General features: G+C 46.2%; 1 protein-coding gene across 1 annotated transcript in view; it reads right to left on the reverse strand.

Moving 5' to 3' along the window:
- Nucleotides 1–1003: 1003 nt before the first annotated feature.
- LOC120025569 (EMI domain-containing protein 1-like) overlaps nucleotides 1004–21486 on the reverse strand; it is a 69871-nt gene continuing 49388 nt past the window's right edge. Inside the window, exons 4-17 of the mRNA XM_038970153.1 lie at nucleotides 15339–15443; nucleotides 15040–15101; nucleotides 14753–14885; nucleotides 13767–13811; nucleotides 13580–13660; nucleotides 10480–10596; nucleotides 8291–8377; nucleotides 6822–6874; nucleotides 6613–6675; nucleotides 6455–6499; nucleotides 6198–6242; nucleotides 5830–5841; nucleotides 3500–3584; nucleotides 1004–2809 (exon numbers count right to left, since the gene is read on the reverse strand). Coding sequence (XP_038826081.1) covers nucleotides 2670–2809; nucleotides 3500–3584; nucleotides 5830–5841; nucleotides 6198–6242; nucleotides 6455–6499; nucleotides 6613–6675; nucleotides 6822–6874; nucleotides 8291–8377; nucleotides 10480–10596; nucleotides 13580–13660; nucleotides 13767–13811; nucleotides 14753–14885; nucleotides 15040–15101; nucleotides 15339–15443 — 1073 coding nt within the window. The 3' untranslated portion in view covers nucleotides 1004–2669. The remainder of the gene's footprint in view (nucleotides 2810–3499; nucleotides 3585–5829; nucleotides 5842–6197; nucleotides 6243–6454; nucleotides 6500–6612; nucleotides 6676–6821; nucleotides 6875–8290; nucleotides 8378–10479; nucleotides 10597–13579; nucleotides 13661–13766; nucleotides 13812–14752; nucleotides 14886–15039; nucleotides 15102–15338; nucleotides 15444–21486) is intronic.

Consider the following 21486-nt stretch of genomic DNA (forward strand, 5'->3'; position numbering starts at 1 on the left):
TTACCTTTGTTTAAAGATTGTCCATCCTTTATTGGAGTGTTGCAGAAAATAAAGGCTATAGGGATTTTCAACTTCCCCCCTGCTTGGGCCTATGTTCCTTACTACTCCAGGCACAGAGGTGAGAACAACAGTAGCTTGTTCAAGTCTGAATTACTACTACCTAGCCTTGGAATGGCAGAGTTGGTTGCATGAGTGAGTATTGTCACATGAGACTTTGTTGTTTATTACAGATTTGGGTCGTTCCCTCAGGCGGCTCCCTCTAACCTTTCACCCATGAACCCACAGCCTTGGCCAGCGCCTGTTCCTCAATGGCTGATGAATGGGTCTGAAGCAGTGTCAGAGGCCCAGTTATTGGAGGAGCAGATGCTGAGGACGGGGGTACTGGCATCCTTACAGGATGTCCCGGAGGAACCAGGGGCCAAAGTGGAAGTGTCAATGTCCTAGTGTCCTCTCTGAAGTCAGTCAGGTTTACTAGGGTATTTACTAGTAAAGAAGAGCATATTTGTTGTAGCCTGTATGTATTATATTTTATAGAGTAATTTATCATATAATGCTTAGCTGATTCCACCCAAAAGCAAGCTGTGATCAAACATGCCTGACTCATCAAATAAAATAATTATATTGACATCTTTTTTTTAAGGCTTCAGCAACTGGAGAAGATGGAGTTTCCTACAGATAAAGCTGTGGTGGCACTGGATGCCACTAGACAGTTAGATGGCGCCATCTCCCTGCTCATTGATGACAGAGTTGGGGAGGAGGCTGTGATGACATCCAAAGAAAAGAGCCCCTGCCACCAAGGAATACCTGAGGCCTGTCAGATCAACACATAGTGGCCAACTAGCAGGAGCTTGGAACAGAAGGTATGATTTAGCATCATGATATTGTTATTTGCTTGGGTTTTACTGAGCTGAACTTGTGTTAAAATGTACCCTGGGGGCTAAAAGGAAAAGTCAAGAGTACCCAAATAAATGTAATTATGAAAAGACTGAGGACAATGAGCCTGTTAAAAAACACAAAACAATTATTTATTATACCAACCATCTACAAGATTTTTTTGCACAATAACACATTAGCAAGCAATTTGAAATAGGCCCAAAATGGAAAATACATATGACGTTACATACAAAACAAGAAACTGCTATTGATATTTTTTTTTAAGATAAAGAAACACATTTGATCAAAGAAGCGTTTTTCTTCACTGTGACAGATAAATCAGTCGAAATATACGAAGGAAGTATGAAAAACGTATGCACTCACTACTGAAAGTCGCTGTGGATAGATAAGAGCGTCTGCTAAATTACTAAAATGTCAAATCTAAAGAATGAAATGGTGGTACAAAGTTACACAAAAATGTATTCAAGTTCCATCAACAAGTCCTCTACTCCTACTGTGTGGTGTGTGCTTAGGATGGAAGTTGCTGTAGGAGAAAGGGTTTCTTAGAGATGACATTGCTTTAGCTTGTGGCTTTAAAAGAAATGTGACATGTCTTACTACTGATAGTTTATCCAAGGAGCTGCAGCTTGGGGGGTTCGAAAGAAATGCAGGAATTTGATCACAAATCAGAACTTTGTAGAACATACTTTGCTATAAGGATTTGAGTTTTGTATTTCGACACCGTTGTTGAGAAAATACCGTCTAAAAATGTAGAAAGTGCAGAAAAGGGTAGCACAGAACTGAATTGATGTGCAACAACATAAATCTCAACTAGAATGTGAATAAAATAAATAAAGTTACATCCCTTGTGTGTTTGATTTAAAGGGGGGGATATCAGACACCAAGACACACACACAGATATGCTTGACTTTTCATAACATGTCACTATTAACTGATACCTCAATGGGAACGGTGTGTAATTCTTCATCTTTATAGTGCACTTAATAACAAGGATTAAAACAATATTATAGAACCAAAAGGAATATAAGGGGAAGAGGTTTGTTTGTGTACATGTGTGTCTTGCAGTCTGTACATGTTAAATACATTTAAATAAGTAAACCTCTGAGATTCCCGACATTGATAAGGTCCAAACAAATTCTCAGAGACAGTCTCTTTTCTTTCACACTTGATTTCTCCTTTAATTGACTCTCATTTATACTATACTGCAATGACCCTTATAGTCCAGAATTGTTTTCAGTTGAATGAGCACCATTAAACATTTCAAGGAAAACTCCCTGCAAAAATTATCATATGATGCTAAATGCATCATACAGGGATGATTTCTGTATTTTGAAAGTTACATATCTTGAAAACTTGATTGCTGACAAGCAAAACATTTGGGACTATGTCAACAATGGACTAATGAAACAAATACCAAAATATAGTTTTTGGTTGGTAATTTTCCTTTAATATTGGGTTTCCTTTTATCTTACAAGAATCTTTGCATGTTTTCCGAGGCTAAAATATTTCCTAGCTGTAGACACAAGGACGGGACACAGGGGGAGCCATGGGTCTATGGGGAGGTGTGTGTTGGGGTAGAGGGGGGTGGTACTGGTTCCCAATGGAGGTGGGAAGACTCCGGAGCACCAGTGGGGCTTCCCTGAGGTGTCCCCCACCTTTCATCTGATGGTACAGCCGACAGAGGGTATCAGATAAGGTCTGGATCAGTAGAGTGCCAGAGAGACCTAAGGGAGGGGTGGTTAGACCCCGTGATCCTCAGAGATGCAGGAGGGAGGCTACTTCCCCTGAACCTTGGTGTCCGAGGACAGAGGAGGGGAGACAAGCCAATAGGGTAGGGCTCCTGCCCGCTTATTCCTGTAGAAAGCGCCTGGGGACGCAGTGCCGAACGAACCATCTCCAGACCCTAGATCAGGCTCTGTTGAAGAAACAATGAGTTGGGGCCATGCTACCCTATGCATACATATATGAGACATACATATAAAATACTTAGTTAATAGAGCACATTATTAAATATAATAAAGAATTTATATGATGTTGCCATAGGAGGCTGATGAGATATCCATCATTATCATGTGCCTAGAGATGAAAGTCATTTGAGTTACGTGCATTTATTTAGTGAATGAATCAACATTTACTGGTTGATGTCTACTAATGTGAGTTAGAGCAACTTAGAGCAACAACTTTTAAAGCAAAAAAATACATAAAATAGTATTTTACGTATGATCCCTGCATGCCAAATGCAGTAGATAATGTAATCTAGCCTGAATGAGGGGTGAGGATGGTTACCAGCGTTACCTGGCCAGATGATAGCCTCCAGCAGTGTCACCCTGCGAGCCAGAAGCTCCAGGTCTGCCTGCAAGTCTTGGAACATCTTCAAACTAATGTCCTATCGGAGAACAGTGACAAGGGGACTGGGTGAGGGGTGGAGAGTGGACACACCAGGCCTGGTCCTGGGGCTGCCTACCTCTGTCCATACCCCATGTCCCACGTCCCACGAGTGGTGGAGGGTGGGGTGAGATCCAGCCTCATCTGACCCCTGCCTAAAGCTGACCCTGCTGCCTCAAGCTGACCCTGCTGCCTCAAGCTGACCCCGCCTCCTACTCACCATGAATACCGATCATAGTCTCGAGGATTAAAACCCTCTCGGCTAAGATCTTCAGCGCTTCTCTGATCTGATGTATCCCGTCCCCCTGTGAAGATAGATACAGCCGTCAAGGTAAGGAGCACAAGCCAAACAAATTGCCCGCCAAGGTGCAAGTCATTTTCTCTCTGTCAATCCATTACAGCAGTTAGCAGGTTAAAACCAGTCCACGCACCCAGCCCGCATCCCTTTACCTCATCCCTCCCCTGTATCTCTCGATCTCCCTCGTTCTCTGGCCATGCTGCCATACCAGGCCAGTCTTTGCCATGCTGGGCAAAAACAGCATGCACATCACAATACATTCCTATGTTGTTGACATAACAAAAGTGGAGTAGACTATCCAAGGCTTCAGGTTTGACCATGCCATCCACATTCCCTCTGAGCAGCTATTCAACCAGGCAAGTATTTTAGAGGGGTTGCATGACAAAAGAGTGATTTTCTAAAACATTTGTAAAGTCTTAGTCTGAAGTCTTAGTATATTGTATCTACATAACTTTTAATACAGCTGTGGTCATAATAGCTGCCAATCCATCTCTCACTGTATTAAAATATGCTCACCACATAAAGCCAGTAAGTCTTTAGTCTTTTTTTTTCTGTTTAAAATGAGAAACAGATCAATATCTACTTTTCAAGAAAGACCTACTGGCTTTATGAATCATCCCCTAAGAAAAAATATGAAACATAGAAAATAAAAACACAAAGATAACACAGACACAAGCAATCATGTCAGTGACAGTGATAAAGAACGCATGCACACGATTTTGTTAGCGTGGACGCCTGAGTACTTTTCTCTTGGGTCAAGAAATAAACTGATTAACGAGTAGCAGACAAACCTCTACGGAACAAAAGGCAAGATTTCCTGAAGCTACAGTACTGTATATCTATAAATCATATCAATGTCTAATGTCCAGTGTGTTTGTGTTTTTCCAGGTTGTATGGCTCCACAATAACAAGCTCCTCTATGTCATGGTTGATTGATGAGGAGCAGATGGGAGCAGAACGGATAATGGGGCTATTGTGAGACCGTTGAGGAGATAAGAAATATATTTTTGGTTTGCGATACAATTTAGAGTAATCTTGCCTGGTTCCTGTGTTATTGCTGCATTTTTTTGTTATTACACAAAGTTAAACACAGAGTTTACATATGAGTTTGGCAAGCAAAAAGAGAAATGGCAAACAGTGCAGTAACTAAGGATGGGAGCATGCAGCCATGCATTGTGGGACACTGGAGGATAGCTGTATCCACTCACATTTCCAACCCCAATCCAAAACACCCTACCCCACACACCCAGCACTAACCCACCACCACTGTTCCCACAACTCTAAATGGAGTGATTTGGCATATACATTCGACACATGCTTAAGCAAAAAGGCCCGAGGGGGTGTGGTATATGGCCAATATAACACGGCTAAGGGCTGTTCTTAAGCACGACGCAACACGGAGTGCCTGGATACAGCCCTTAGCCGTGGTATAGTGGCCATATACCACAAACCCCTGAGGTGCCTTATTGCTATTATAAACTGGTTACCAATGTAATTAGAGCAGTAAAAATGTTTTGTCATACCTGTGATATACGGTCTGATATACCACGGCTGTCAGCCAATCAGCATTCAGGGCTCGAACCACCCAGTTTATAATAACATTTATACTATGTAAAAACAATATGTGTTGTACACTAGTTAAATTAACATATGAACATGTCATCCTTTGCATAATTTATAGAAGGGTTTGTAAAAGCATGGCATGATCAAATATTGATCCTCAATACAATTATATATTACATGCCACTCAACAGATTCTTATAGATTCCATGATCTTTCCCTCAGTCAGCAAATTACTTAGCACGTGTGAGGTAGGAGCGGCAGGCAGGTGTGTGTGTATGTATATGCCAATGTCAGATTCTCAGAATGTGACTGTGAAAGGTAGCCATGGAGACAGTAGCTTGCAGAGGGAGTCAGACAGCTTTAGGGTCGGACAGGAGTAGGACAGTGTTTTCAACATGGGGCAGCATTCTACAGCACACCCCAAGGACCAAAAAACCACAACAATCATAAAATCATCATGAAACAGAACACACACAAACAACAGCAACCACAATCCCACATGCAGTAAACTGACATACTATAAAGTAAATAAGTATTTAAAAAACAAAACAAATGCAGGACCATTTGCAGAACAATACTAACAGTAAACTTTATCAAAAAGTGAAATCGCAAAGATATGCATGTAAACGTGGTGATTGGACATGGATCGTAGTGGTGACTTGCTGGCAAAAATCATTTAGATCACTTACATTTAGATTGTTCTTGTAACGTGAGAAAGATGCAAAGGAAAAGCAGTGATTAGACAGACACAATAATTGTCTATACAGTAAACAGTATTTATACAATTTAAGTACAATGTGGGGAAATTGACTCTTTCTCAATTCCTTTTCCTACATTTCTCGCATCCTCTATCCTCGCTTCCTTCTCAAACACCATTGGAAGAGAAGACTCCAAGGTTCCTCCCCTTGGACATTCTCCTCCTATGGCTTTGATGGATGCAAGGAGAGAAGACACAAGGAATCAAAGAAAGACTAATTGAGAAAGGGCCACAGTTTCCTCTCCTGCCTCTTGGTCTTATGCAGCCCAATGGTGTACAGCCCATATATTGTAGTCTTACCGGCAGGCCTTTCTCTCCTGGTTCTCCCTTGGCTCCTGGTACTCCCTAAATAGAAACATTAAGTAAAGAGTAATGGCACACCTGTGATGTCACTTCAATTGCATGACAGTACTGCCTTTGAAAAAGCAGCAGAAGAAACCCATTCTCTGAGTTTGTGAGAATGCTGGTTTGTATAGTTTACCATGGTGTATTCAGGTGTGACGTGTAGGTTTTTTCTCACACTAAGGTCACAGCTATACAGGAAGTAGGTGGCTTACCGGATCTCCTATGAATCCTCTCTCTCCTGGATATCCCAGAGGACCCTAAGAAGCCAGAGGCAAGTTAGGAGTTTTGTCTCTCTATCTAGGGGATGGAAAAAATAGAATGAAAACATTAGGTGTGGTTGGGCCCTGGCTGGCCTGTGCATTGTACTCACTCTCTCCCCACGTTCTCCTTTTGGCCCCACCGGGCCGTGTATCCCAGGGGTCCCCGACTTCCCCTGTAGAGAGACCGGAGAAAATGTTCAAAAAGACACATCATTTGTAGAAGTGTGCAGTAAGTGGATCTAATCTCACTCATATGATTATTATTATTTCTATTGCACCATTACACACTGCCTACTGTAGTGCTAAGGCAAACACCTACGTTCTGTCCTGCTGGGCCAGGGGGTCCCATGGGGCCTTTGGGGCCTGGGGGACCTGTATGATGGGACACATAAGTACTGTGAGCATCAACGTAATAAGCAGCTTTTAGGTTAGGTTGCCTTTATAGGCCAAGATAGGTTATTATCAGACACACAAGGCAAATTGAGAATGAAATATGAGACAAAATGGCGGCGCAGTGGTCTAGGGCACTGCATCGCAGTGCTAACTGCGCCACCAGAGTCTCTGGGTTCGAGCCCAGGCTCTGTCGCAGCCGGCCGCGACCGGGAGGTCCGTGGGGCGACGCACAATTGGCATAGCGTCGTCCGGGTTAGGGAGGGTTTGGCCGGTAGGGATATCCTTCTCTCATCGCGCTCCAGCGACTCCTGTGGCGGGCCGGGCGCAGTGCGCGCTAACCAAGGGGGCCAGGTACACGGTGTTTCCTCCGACACATTGGTGCGGCTGGCTTCCGGGTTGGAGGCGCGCTGTGTTAAGAAGCAGTGCGGCTTGGTTGGGTTGTGCTTCGGAGGACGCATGGCTTTCGACCTTCGTCTCTCCCGAGCCCGTACGGGAGTTGTAGCGATGAGACAAGATAGTAATTACTAGCGATTGGATACCACGAAAATTGGGGAGAAAATGGGATAAAAAAAAATTTAAAAAAAGAGAAAAAAAAGAAAGAAAGGGGAGACAAAATAAAGGAGAGAAAAAATATTAATTATGGATAATTGATAGGAAAGGGTTTCATGTTACGTGTGTTTTGGAACAGCTGGAACAAGATAAGACAATCAGATATTAGGTATTTACATAGTCCAAAAGGTATTTGGACTATGACATAAACCACTGTTAAAAAGTAAAACAAATAATAAGAAGTCATTTATCAGATGAATACAAACAACTGTGTCTTCCTATTCCTACCTCCACTGTAGGCCTGTAAAGAATTACTGGACTGGGAAAACCGTTACATATACGGACATGCTTGTTTCAATGTTATATTGAACACACTTAAATCTGCCTTGGTTGGTCATGATAGAAGGGATGCTAGATATGTCTTATCCAAAATCTGATCAATCATAGGAGCTGGCCCAAGCACACTCCTCTTACAGCTCACTTTAAACACGGGAATGAAAAAGGCTCATCTTGACACATAATTCGATTGAACGTCTGTTGATGCAAACTAAGGCAAGAGGGACAGGCAAATAACAAATCAATCCAACATTTAAGAGACAAGAAGCAAATCCAACTTCCTCTAATGAGGAAATCAGGAATTTCAAGATGAGAGTTGGGGACAGGGGGAGATGTGTTTCAGTGAATCTGACAGAGAACGGAGACTATTGTTAATTCTTATATTTAGTCCAGGGGCATAACTGGTAAGAGAACCCAAATTAATATGCAATTGAATCACTACACTGACATGATATTGAAACCAATATGTTTTCTGGCTGGGGTCCAAGACAGAGAGACAGAGATACTGACCAGCAGGTCCAGCAGGGCCTTGGGGGCCCTGGACAGGAGCCCCTCGTGGGTCAGGGAAGGTGTTGGAGAGGAGCAGCTTGCCCTGACCTGGAATTCAGAGGACATGCACACAGGCGAGTGGTTAAAAAGGACAATGGCAAGAGGACTGATGGAGCACTCCATTTACTGAACTGCATTACTGACAGGTGCCTACAGGGGGCAATGCTCTCACACAAATGTCCAGGCTTCTTTCAGCACCATTACACGGCCCATCTTTTACATAGATAGGTAAATGTATGGCTAAATATCATATCATGATTATCACATTGTTAGCACTCATGTGTATGTGGAATTCATGTCCTACAAGTATACATGGTTCACTATTTAAGAATGACTTGAGTCACCTCCATTGACATTGTGCTGACAGAGCACTTCTGAGCTGCTCTACATCTGTTGGGAAAGAGAGAGGAAAAAGGGTAGGAAATGTCCCAGTGATGTGGAAGTGTGTGGTTTTAAAGGGTTGTCTCGGGCTGACAGGGAGCACAGTGTTAATGGAGTGCCACAGAAGAGGAGAGCAGGGAGGAGAAGGCCTATCAACGAGACACATCCTCCAGCTGCCACACTGACTCTAAACTCTGTTCCAGTCCCACACAACCCTGCTTAAAATAGCTGCGGAGTTGAGGTGTCTGCCTGTTTTTCTGTCTGTTCGTCTGTTCTTCCGCCCTCCCACTAGTCCATCCTTCGGTCCGTCTGCCTGTCTGTCTCTATTAAAACAATCTTCCCTTTTCTCTTCATTTCCAGCTCCTGTTCTTCAACACCTTCTCTGACAGGGAGTCTATGTCCCTCTACTTCCAACCCCACAATGTCCTGGGTTTACAATAGTGTCCTACATCTGTAATGTCTATGATCTTCTAAAATGGCTAGGTTCACACATCCTCTCCTCTCTACCTGTGACCCTGTCCCACCGGAAGATAGGAGGGTTTATTCCCATTCTGTTGCAGGAGATTCCAGCCTCCAGATCGATACGGGGAAGCCAATAAGCCAGTGTTTTCCAAAGGAAGCTCAGCACAGAACCCCTGCTTTCACTTTGATTTGAAAGAAACGGCTCATAGTCTCAGAATTCTCAATGCCAACCCTGATTTACTTACAGCTAGAATTCTCCATCTCTTCAACTACACAACCTACACTCTGCAGCCCATTTCCTCCTCTCTATTTTAGCCATTCAGCCCTCATACCTTCCCATATTGCCTGAGCTCCAACCTTGAGTGAGGTTGTATGAACCCCTGTTTCAGCTCCACATCTGGAAATGGTTGAGTGACATCAGCGACGGACAGGTTCTTATCCCAGTTTGTGTCTTCGCCCCTCCCTCTGTCTCTCTCTCTCCCCATCTCTCTCTCTATATATATATATTTTCCCTTCCACAGACTCAGACCCTCTCTACCGCCACTCAATCACCTTCCTCTCAGGCCTTTTTGGCAGGTAGACATGACAGGGGCGAGGGAGAACCCGTTAAAACACATTGCATACATTTGTCTCTTTCTAATATCCTTACATTTATTCCCTCAGCCATCCTCTCCGTTTCTCCATCTCTCTCTATCTCTCTCTTCTAACTCAAATAGAAGTTCAACATGACTCTATGTAATGTAATAGACATGGGGAACATGATGATTTCCAGTGGAAGTGAGAGCATCAACAGGTATTTCTCACTTATTTAAAGACCAAAGGAAGGTAGCATCCTCAGCCCACACCTCTCAGTAAACCTCTGCAGATCCACTTATTTTGGACTCATAGCAAATTGATTCTGTGTGGACTGAGGTCACTTCCTCTGGTTTGGCCCAGAAAAAGACCACCTATTGTGAGAAGGGGAGGGGTGAGGGTGGTTGTCTGACAGGGGCCGACTATGCATCTGGTTATTCACCTCTGGGACATCTCCAAGTCCATAATACCGGGGTGTGAAAACTCATCAACTGCACTAGAATGGTCTACCATTTTCATACAAACCCACTGAATGGAAAATTGACCCAGATGAGCATGAGCGATGGTGACAAAGAGCAATTAGGGCTGTAAGGCACGCACATTGTCCTACATGACATCATAATTACAAACAAATGATTTGAGTGGGAGGTGTTCCATAACACTACTGTTAATCTGATGAATGGAGTGTGTGTGGTGTTGGATATGGCTGTCTGTTGTAGTGGTGCTCCCTTTACCCCGGTCTGGCTCTGGGATGTGGGCACTGGCAGTGGCTGGGGGTCCAGGGGGTCCTGGAGGTCCAGGTAGCCCAAGTAGACCCCTCTCTCCTGGGAGACCTGGTAGACCTTTGGGTCCTGGGGGGGAGAGGAGATACACCACACTGTTATGCTGAGGGACAGCATTGGCATGACAATGACGGAAAAGGTAGGTGAAAAGTCAGCGACAAAAACAAGAATCAACATTGAACCAGCATTGGTGAACAGAGAAACTTTTCATCTCTTTTGGTATACCAATATATTTTTGATTGAGTATTTTCATCATTTCAAAGGGCACCAGAGGTGATTCCTTGATGAAGAGGTTTCACTCTGTGTTGCCTTTCCTGGCATGCATAGCAATGGCAGGGGAACGCTGGTGAACCTATAAAAAGGTGATGGGTACAGAGCAATAAGATATATAGTAGAGAATGTAAAGGGAGGGAGAGTGCGGGAGAGACAGCAAGCGCTGCATGGTGTATTAAGTTTCAGTGCTTGGCGGTTGTGTGAGGCAGGCTAATATCATCAGCAGCAGGAGAGGGGGGCTGAGAGACTGACTGGTGTTCTGCTGTAATTAACAGGAGGAGGCCTCTTAATGGCCGTGTGCTGGGAGCTCAAAGGGAGATTTGGGAAAGCTCAAATAAACACCATTAAAGCCGGAGCGTATTAGCGGACTAGTGCGCAATAAATTACATTCTGCCTGCGTCTGCACAAGCCGGAGTGTGGGAGCTTGCGCGGTTGTGCACCTGTGTGTGTGTGTGTATATATAACTTGTCCCGACAAGCCAGCCAATGTTTCTCTCTCCCTCCCCCATGACTTCTCCTTTTGTTGAAAAGAGGCGAGAAAGAAAAGCTGAGATGTGACTTGTCCCTGTGGCCCAGCTGGATTGGGCTGTTCCATCCACAAACCCAAACAAAGTGCTTCACCTCCCAACCACAACATCTGACCTCATTGTTTGCACTTTCCTGAGGTAATGCTGTGCTCAACATGACCCCCGACCTCCCCATCCCCAAAGCGCACGCACACATAACCCTCATCTATTAATCTATCTCCTTGTCTTGTGACCTTGAATAATGCTCTGGAGGGTGATGCAACTGACAACAGCTATCATTGTGTTACAATTATTGTATTATCAACTATGAATAACTTGGCATAATATTGGTTAATTTGTAATGTGTTATTACAGCTCTGATTGGATTTGACACTTCACTAACTTATTTTCACTTAGCTTTGGTAAACATCGCAGCATAACTGACTGCGTTGTGGTTCTGCACTAGCTCAACCCCACCTGAAGGACCATGACCCTTGATCAGCAGTATAGTAGCACAGCTGGGTAGTCAAAGTGGCCTCTCCAGAGTCTGTGTTAGCATGACGTTCAGAGTCTGTGTGTTCCCATGATGTTAGGGCAAACAAGGCTCTATTCTTCCTGCAGAGTAATGGGGCCCTGAAGTGGATGTGGGCAACAGCGTCAATTTGTAAGTAAATGTGTGTGTGCTTTTGCATGTGTATGTGTGTGTGTTAGGGAATCCTAGTTCTTCTATACAGGAAAAATTTCCTTTCTATGCGCTGCACACACTCCAACCCCAACCTCACACTGCTTCCCTCCCTGCAGAAAAGTAGCAGCCCCCTGTTAATGTGATTCAATCTCCCCTTGAGTCTTCATGAATCTGTCTTTACTGTGTTGTCACCCCTCCTGAGTTCATTACTTTCCCTTACTCCTACACCTTACCCCCCTGGACCTATCGCCACCAAACACTCTCTCATAACGCTCAGGTTTCCTGTTACATTAAACATATTCTGTTCAATGGTAACATTTGTCTTACGTGCAACGGACAGGAAGAATGTGCATGTGGAGAGAGAACATCGTTTTGGATAGAAACTCTAGTGCACTCTGAGAATAGACATAATATAATGGAGATAGGGAAAACAATAACACTGCATACATATGGAAGGCAGAAGGAGACAGGACTTGTATACATAGCTCATGTTCATTTCAGATTGGATTCACATGGTGCTTCTCAGAAAGGGGTTTTGTAGTTTAACTTTTGCTCTACATCTCATGTCTACCCGGCAGCAGTAGGCACAGAGCAGGGTTCATAAATCCCTCAGAGAGGGAAGGACACACACTGTCTAAATGTTCCACACGGAGAGGAATCAGAACCACAGCCGCCAGCTACAACACGTTATGACAAACTTGTATTACTATGTATTTTATTATCATTAAACGTGTAACTGCCTTGTCACTGGGATGCCCGGGGATTTCTTGTTTCACGACTGTTATTTATTATTTGTCCGTAACCATTGAGCCTCGAATATAAGCAACAGATTTTTGCTTACTTTATGTTGTTGAACGATGGACTCTGGTTGGTCAGCAGGCAGGAACAACAGCGAGTGTTCCGAGCCATAGGGGAGTTTAGTCTGAGGACAAATATTTTGGCAGCCTGCTGGAAACCATGCTGAATCAGCAAACTCTGTATTTAGTAAGTCTTATGTTTGAAAAGTTGACGTTATCACCGTGCTGTCCACTGAGGAACAGCTGTGTTTTTCATGGACTACAGCATAGGTTTGTGGAATGGCCGAGTGGTTTCACAGAAAGACAAACACTCTGATGCAGGATGTCATGATGCAGTTTGTTGCAGTTTGTTGAGATAGTTCTGAGGGACTTTTCCACAATTGTGTCAGGTCTTAAAGTGAGCAACATACACTCAGGGTTCTTGTTTGCGCTGGCCTAGAGAGAGTATTGTCATAGTTTTGTCAGAGACAATGGGTTAAGTGGGTGGGTACGCATACAATCCCCCTGTCCCCACAATGATCTTTACAACATGCACATTTATTGACAAACAGTGTCAACGTCTTGTTTGACATCTGTGCACCCTGCTTAATCAACTGTAAACATGGAATTATCTTCATATGGTATTCATGAAACTGCTTTCATTCATACTGATTACGGTCTGTTATTATCATACTTCAGCCAAAAGGAATGACTGTCACAAATTTGGAGGCTTATGAAATCTCACAGTGAAATCAGTAGTTGTTTAATTAAATCATACAGTCTGCCATCATCTAGTTACAGTAAGTATCTTACCCACTGGTCCTGGGGTCCCCGAGGGGCCCCTCACCCCAGCCTCGCCCCTGGGTCCCGGCAGTCCCTGAGACCCTGGCTTCCCTGAGCAAAGACAGTGGACAGTAACCATGGAGCCATACTGATACAGCCACAAGAGTTTGTGTTACAAAAAAAAGTAATGATTGAGCTGACAACATCTCCAACTTACCATCTCGTCCAGAGGTACCGTCTCTGCCTCTTTCACCCTGTGGACCTGTGTGTTAGGGAGGAAACAGACAGACGTCAGACAGTAGACGAGGGAAAGAGGAAGAGAAAGGGGTCGTCCATTGCCTTGTGTGGAGAAATGGACTAGAGGTTGAGTGCTTCCTGAGGTGAAGGGTCACTAGATGGAGGTGGCAGAGCAGCCGAGCTGTGCTCTGGATTAGACAGGCTCGCTGACACACTAAGCACTGAGGTGTTAATTAGGGCCACAGAGGTGCCAGTGAGGAACGAACCCCTCAGCTTGTCATGGGAGACTAAAACCCAAACCCATGCAGGGCGAAAATTTCAGCCAAATTATAGCTCTAATATTGTAGGGAAACTAAACACCTATACCAAACAGATAATGTCATTCTCTCTCTAAACTAGTAAGACATTGACTGTGTGTTAGGGTGCCCATAATGGTGCATTTACATTCTTCAACAGGCCTTAGAAGGCCAGTGATGATCTTAACCTGGAAGCCTTCAGCTAAAACAGATTTGAATGTAATTGGATGGAAGTTGATACACTATTGAAAGGTCTTTTGAGAGTACAGCAGCAGAGCACCCTCTCTTTTCAGCTGCAGCCAAAGCTAGGCTGAGCTCCAGGGAAGGAGAGGGCTTTCATGCCCTAAACTGTTCACTTTCCACACACCATCCCTCCCTCCCACAGAACCCTGAAAGTGAGCAGTGCAGACAACTGGACTCTGACTAGTCATAGAGGAAATGATAGTGTGTGTGTGTGTGTGTGTATGTGTCTACGTCTCTCTCTCAGCGACAGAGGAAATAGGATATGAGGGGAGGAGAGCAGGTAGAGAGGCAACGGAGAAAGAATTATGGCATGTGCAGAGTGATTTCCTACTCAATTAACAAACATAACCACTTCACTCAAAATAATAGGCAATTATGGTTCCTCCTCAAACCTGCCCATACATGGGCATAGGAGACTTGTACATACCTATGAGTCCCTGCTCGCCAGGGGCTCCTTTGGTTTGTGGATCCACCATCTGTGAGGAAGATTCCCGTGCCAATCCTCCTTTACCCTGTAGGTGGCGGTGAGAAGCGGAGGCGGGAGAGGACAGCACCTGAACCTAGTGGGATAAAATGGTGAAGAGAGAGAAAGAGAGAAATGTAGGTAGTAACGCCAATGCCTTTCAAATGGACTCCAACACTGTTGTTTATGATGAGAGACTGTGTAGTCTCTCACTGCAGCACATTCTTCAGTAGAGGAGTCCACGCCTGTACCTTTGCCTCCAGTGAGCTGAGTCTATCTGTCAGGGCTGTGATTCGACTACAGTTGAGGCAATCTGGAGAACGGAGAAAGAGACAGATATTATATGTGGACAAGTATCGATATCTGCAAAAAGCGCTTCCAAAATGTACTTCAGGGAATTTGAGAAACATGGGGCCTGAGTATTAAAACAGAAACAGTGTAAAGGAGAGAAATGAAATCCCAGGTGTTCTGAGTCTGACGATATTCAAGAGAGAAATATGGTTCCAGGTGTTATTTTACTGTGTAAGAGTGTTAGGGTCCTGGTTCTTACTGGTGGAAAGCTGCTCCCCTGTTCCTGTGCGGGCCGGGGCAGGTGGCCGGCGGAGAGTAGACGGCTTCCTCACCGCCTCCTGAGCCACCAGCTGGTTTCCTGACTCTGCAGAGGAAGAGGAGGATGAAGTGGAGTCAGATCGATGGACCACACAGTGAGGTCATACAGATGTCATTCCGTTATGAGGCACATAGTCAGTCATGCAAATGGCACTGATGAGCAGCGAGGCTTCCAGACAAGAGAACTTCATTACACAACTCAATCAACAGAAAAAGAAAACAAGAACCCCCCCCCCCCCCCCCCCCAAAGTATTTTCACTCAATTTCTGAATGCTCAGTGGAGCCAACATTCTCTTGTCATTTCAAATTATTTGGCATTTGCTCTGAAAGCCCCGTACAATAACTCTCTGGTGTCCTGTGACAGTAAGGAGACAGGGCCCCTCTCCATCAGGTGACCTCACCAACACCACAGTCATGGTGGGCAGAGAACCAGCCGGTGAGGGCCACGGGGGAGAGGGATGGAAAGAGATGGTGCCAGATCAGACATGAAAGGCCCACAGCATGAGTTCTGCTCTCCAAAGTCCCACCCATAAACATCATACTCTGCAATTGTATCAAATTCACACACAACAAACTGCTTTCATTCTGGCATGTTTTTATTGAGTATAAAAACACAATGCCTGGGAGAGAGGGAGTTAGACAAACAATAGCTGCCTTGTATTAGGAGAATGAGCCATTTCAGCTCTGAGCTCGATTTTGTGTCTTTCCTTTATTTGATGAAGTGTGGGAGTTTGTGTTCCTGCGGGTTGGGGATGTTTTGAATGGGCAGACCTTTGTGAAGTCCTAGACTGTGTGGTTCTGTCTGTATGACCCAGGTGCTCCTGACAAAAACAAGAGCCTGGGCTTAGCACCTCATTAGAGGACAGCCAACATCTCCTCTCCTCTCAGAGTCAGCTGGCTGGAGCCAAACGCAAGCCACTGGCCAACATAGCCTGGAAATAGCACCTGCAACCCTTTCAGGGGCAGGGAGAGGAGACAATTATAGTCCTCCAAGAGCTCACTCAATCTCTCTCTGTCAAACACTCACAGTCAGCCACACGTACTGTAATATATCCTACGCGCTATTGATGCTTGTCGGAGACAGCACAGACAGAGACACGGTACAGAGAGTTCATGTTCTGTTTAGAGTTTGGTGAGAGTGAGAGAGAGAGGACAGAGGAGAGCACTAACAGAAAGAGTCAATGTGCATAAAGAGAGAGAAGGAGAAAGAGAAAAGAACAGTGTGAAAAGGCTTTGTGTAAATGGATCCTGCTCCAGTCACTTTCCCTCAACCTTTGTGGTTTAGTTTTTCTATGTTTTGGGTTGTAAAGGCTTTCTCAGCGGGTTACTAATAGTGCATGTGGAAATGAAACAATGTTAGAGCTGAGACTGTAAAGTATTGGTATTTTCAAAGGAATGTGTAAAGAAAAACTGCTGTGAGCCATGTCTTCTTCCATTTCAGTAAGAATGTAAAATGTGTGGCGAACTTCGATCGGGGACTAAACACACTCTGTTCTGCTCCATGTCTGTCTATGAGCGTGAGCTTGTGCGTGTGCGAGTGTGTGAGCGTGTGTGTGTGTGTGTGTGTGTGTGTGTGTGTGTGTGTGTGTGTGTGTGTGTGTGTGTGTGTGTGTGTGTGTGTGTGTGGTGGGGGGGGACTCAATAGAAGTTTCCTATGGAGACCGGCTCATAATAATAGCTGTGTCCGATTTCAAATGGGCTCGGGAATTGAAAATATACCCCTGCTCCAGAACGCACTGAAGGCACCTCTAACCCAGCGTCCCCCTCTTCTCTGACAGACAGCACCTCTTTTCTCCTCTAGACTATAGACCATTCAAGTGCCAAGTTCCCTCCACCCACACTCAAACACATTGTATAAACCATTCTGTTGGCTTTGCACACAGACAACCGTCCCCCACCCCAACAGCCTAACTTCCATTCTCTTACTCTCTCTTCTATTCACTCTGTCTATCCATGTCTCAAGTTTTAGAAATCACAGGATAACAAGAAAACTATATTCCTCTATATCCCCATAGACAGTGTCTGTTAACCAGGGTGTGTGTGCATGTGTGTGTGTGTGCGGGGATGGGTGTGTGTTGACTTAGATGTGCTGATTGTGATCCATTCATTTGGGCAGATAGTAATAATGTCAGGGCTAATGACTGGCCCCTGACAGACATGGTTCAGCGTGTCCACTCTCTCTCTCTCTCTCTCTCTCTCTCTCTGTCTCTCTCTCTCTCTCTTTCTCTGTCTCTCTCTCTGTCTCTCAGCTAATTGGCCCACTAGAGGGGGTCAAAGAGACTTGCGAGTGCGTTTGGCCCTTGACCCTGCGCTGCTCTGGGCCGTAATCAGTGATTGAATCAGAACTCTTCATTAGAGGAGCCCCCTGTGGAGAAAGGAGAGGGTAGAGGTCATCCTGACATCAGCTCTGTCTCTGTGTCTGGTTCCAGGCTCTGGGGCTGACAGGATAGGACACACAGCACAGCACAGCACAGCACAGCACAGCACAAGGGGAGTTTTCCACTGTTTACAAACACACTGACAAGTCAGTTCCTCCCCACTGGCCTGCCTGGTGCAACCCTCTCAGGATAAAGAGGGAGAGGAGCGAAGGTCACACCACTGCAGTGTCACCTAAAACCTATGTGTGTGTGTATATGTGTGTGTCACAACTTTCACATAGCCACAGAAATAATGTATGATGCACAGACAGGCAGACAGACAGACAGACAGACAGGCAGGCAGGCAGGCAGGCAGACAGACAGACAGACAGACAGACAGACAGACAGACAGACAGACAGACAGACAGACAGACAGACAGACAGACAGACAGACAGACAGACAGACAGACAGACAGACAGACAGACAGACAGACAGACAGACAGACAGACAGACAGACAGACAGACAGACAGACAGACAGACAGACAGACAGAATGGCAGTAGTAGGGTTGGAAGCTTAAATGGTTGGGCAGATAAATGGTGAGTCTCACTCATAACTCCTTTATATGTGTTCAATGTCTATCTCATATGAAGAAGTATAAAGTACATACAATATTGGCGGTAGGAGCAGGGGAGGGGGGTCTTGGCATTCTGCTGACAAGCTTCCAAAAAGCATAACACATTCCCCCTCTGTGACTGGGTTTACCCAAATAACCCCCTTCACCACCCTTTAAGCATGCCCCTGAGGGCCCTCTGTGGCAGTCCGGAGGAGGCCCCTGCCAGCACACGGTCAGAGGGCGAGGGGCTGGGAGCCATCACACTCAAAGAGGAGAACAATGTTTTACCAACCAGCAGGCTGGTGTGTGCACGTGTGTGTTTGTGTGTGTTTGCGTGTGTGTGTGTAATCATTTTCCACAGGCTCTTTTTGCTCTCCTCTCCTCTCCTCTGCCTGCAGCATTATTAATGGTCCAAGGTCAGTCCTCCAGTGATACTACCAGTGAAAACAAACCAGACCATCCTGCAGAGTGCCCAGTCAGCCCAGAGAGCACGTTTCCCCCTTCCTCTCTCTACAGAGCCCATCCGTGCTCCCTCTCCTCAGCTCATTATTTGCCCTGGTTTATTTATTCACTCTTTCATATGGATGTAAGATAAGTAGCACTGTGCAGACATACACAGTCCTTGTGCTGTTTTCTGCCAGGAAGGCCTGTCTTGTGGAGGTACTTCAATGGCTAAAGCGTCTCTTTGTTTCATATGGTCTGTAATGATTGACGGTTGACTTTATGCTCACACACATCTCGTCTCAGTGGTGGCCTTGCTGGAGTTGAATCAAAAACGAGGCGTGAAGTGAAGCTCTGTGATTTCACCAGTCAGACCTGAGAATGAACTCTGTGACATGTCACTGACTGGGGCTCTGGCTGCCCCCCCTCCTCCTCCTTTTGCTTGAGTTTCATCAGACTGGTTTATCTTAGAGCTAGAGGTTCCCATGGGGAGGTATGGGGTCTGAGGAAGTGGGGGCAGCTGTGGACACACAGACCATCCAGTCAACAAAGGGCTGGGCCGGGGAGGGGAGGGCAGCGGAGGGTGGGGGGGGGGGGGGGGGGGGGGGGGCAGGGGATGGGAGGGCAGGGGAGTGGAGGGCAGGGGAGGGGGGGGCAGGGCAGGGGAGGGGAGGGGCAGGGGAGGGCAGGGGAGGGGCAGGGGAATGGAGAGCAGGGCAGGGGGGGGGGGGGCAGGGGAGGGGAGGGGAGGGTAGGGGAGTGCAGCGGAGGGGGGGGGGGCAGGGCAGGGGAGGGGGGGGGCAGGGCAGGGGAGGGCAGGGGGGGGCAGGGGGGGGGCAGGGCAGGGGAGGGGAGTGCTCCTGATCTGATCCATCTCTGTCTGCTCAGAGAGCTGAGCTCAGCATTACGACACCATTAGTGACCAGTTGCTTCTGACCAGCCAGGCCAGGGAGTTTGTCTCTGTCACAATGCTGCTTAAGCCTTCAGGAAGACTAAAGACCCCTGCTGCATGTGGACAAAGATATGGACACTTCTGTAGAAGCACTACTATTAGACAACCCTCTGATCCTATAAATATGCTTTATATCCAGCAGTTTCCATAGTCTATTATTTTGACCTAAAATTACATATGATAACAAATTGGGGTGATGCTCATCCAGTTCTCTCTGTGTCTCCCTCCTTCCATCTCCCAGGCTGCGTTGGGACCTCAATGGGCCAACACAAACCTGCCCTGCACCCCAGTGTTTATTGTGCTTTCCCAGGATTCCAGCTTTACTTTTATTAGGTGATTGGCTGAGAGGGAGGGACGGCCTTCCTTATTTCCTTCCTTTAGCAGAGGAACTGCCACACCCCATCGACCCCTGACCTCAGCCTGCAGTGGTGCGGCGACCCACACTCTCTTCTCACACTGCAGTACCCACTGGGTTCCTGTGGGCAGGTGTAAGGGTGGGGGGAGCTGAGGGAGTCTTTACACACACATATTTGGCTACACACACAAACACACACTGCTATGGCTGTTGTGAGCTGACCTGCTGCAGTGGTGTTGGGCCAGCCAAACTGCAACTGAAGCCAGACGTCGCCTGTAGGACTCTGAGGTGAGGGTTGGGGTGGTGGGGGGTCAGGGAGGGGCGGGAGGGGCTCTCACCTCCTACAGACACATCTCACTTCATCAGTCAACACACCAGCAGGCCGGGAGGCAGACAGACAGGAGAGCCCTGGTCTGCAGTCAGACCCTCCCTCCCTCCACCTCCACTACATTTACTAGGCTAGACCTGCATCACTAATGGATCTGAGAACAGACTCAGACACCCTGGATTATTTAACAAACACTTGGCATGCATGGCCACTCAGCGTAGTGTGGTAACCTGTGTGGCTGCAGTTACTGACTGAATTCTATTGTCTTCCTCTTGTTCTTGAACATACCCGTGTGTTCTGATTCCAGATGAGCTGTTAACTGGCCTCCACAGAGCAGGTACCGACAGACTCAGCAGGGTGGCACTAACCCACACCAGCTCCTCAACAGAGAAGACCAGGTCCATGTGGTCCCATAATACGGAGCACACGCACGCACGCACACACACACACACACACACACACACACACACACACACACACACACACACACACACACACACACACACACACACACACACACACACACACACACACACACACACACACACACACACACACACACGGTAGGAGGCAGGGTGAATGAGAGCATTCTTCCTCAATGGTTCCTATAGTAGTGTAGCGCTGGCCTCTGTTCTCAGATCAGAGCTATCAGCTCATGTAGCCAGATGTGCACGCAGACAGACCTCTAATCTTACACAGCAAAAGGAGGTTTTCTATCTCTCCTCCTCCCACCTCCCTGTCCCAGACAGGAGCTGCTCCTCCTGGCCCCTCTACCTTCCTCTACCTCAGCCCCCCCATCCCCAGAGGATGACGCATCTCAACACAGGGCAGCCTAATCTCCCTCCCCTCCCCCTTCTCCCTCCCTCCTCTCTAAGCCCTTGCTTATTATTTCCCATCAGCCTGGTCTGTGGGTAGGGTACCCATCCTGAAGTGAAGTCCCACTGCTGAGAATCGCTCCAAGGCACTCTCATAAATAATAATGACTATAATGAATACAGAAACAATGAGCTCTGCTTCACATCTCCCTCTCCCCTCACTTT

The sequence above is a fragment of the Salvelinus namaycush genome, chromosome 1 (assembly GCF_016432855.1).
Source record: "Salvelinus namaycush isolate Seneca chromosome 1, SaNama_1.0, whole genome shotgun sequence".
Classification (NCBI taxonomy): domain Eukaryota; kingdom Metazoa; phylum Chordata; class Actinopteri; order Salmoniformes; family Salmonidae; genus Salvelinus; species Salvelinus namaycush.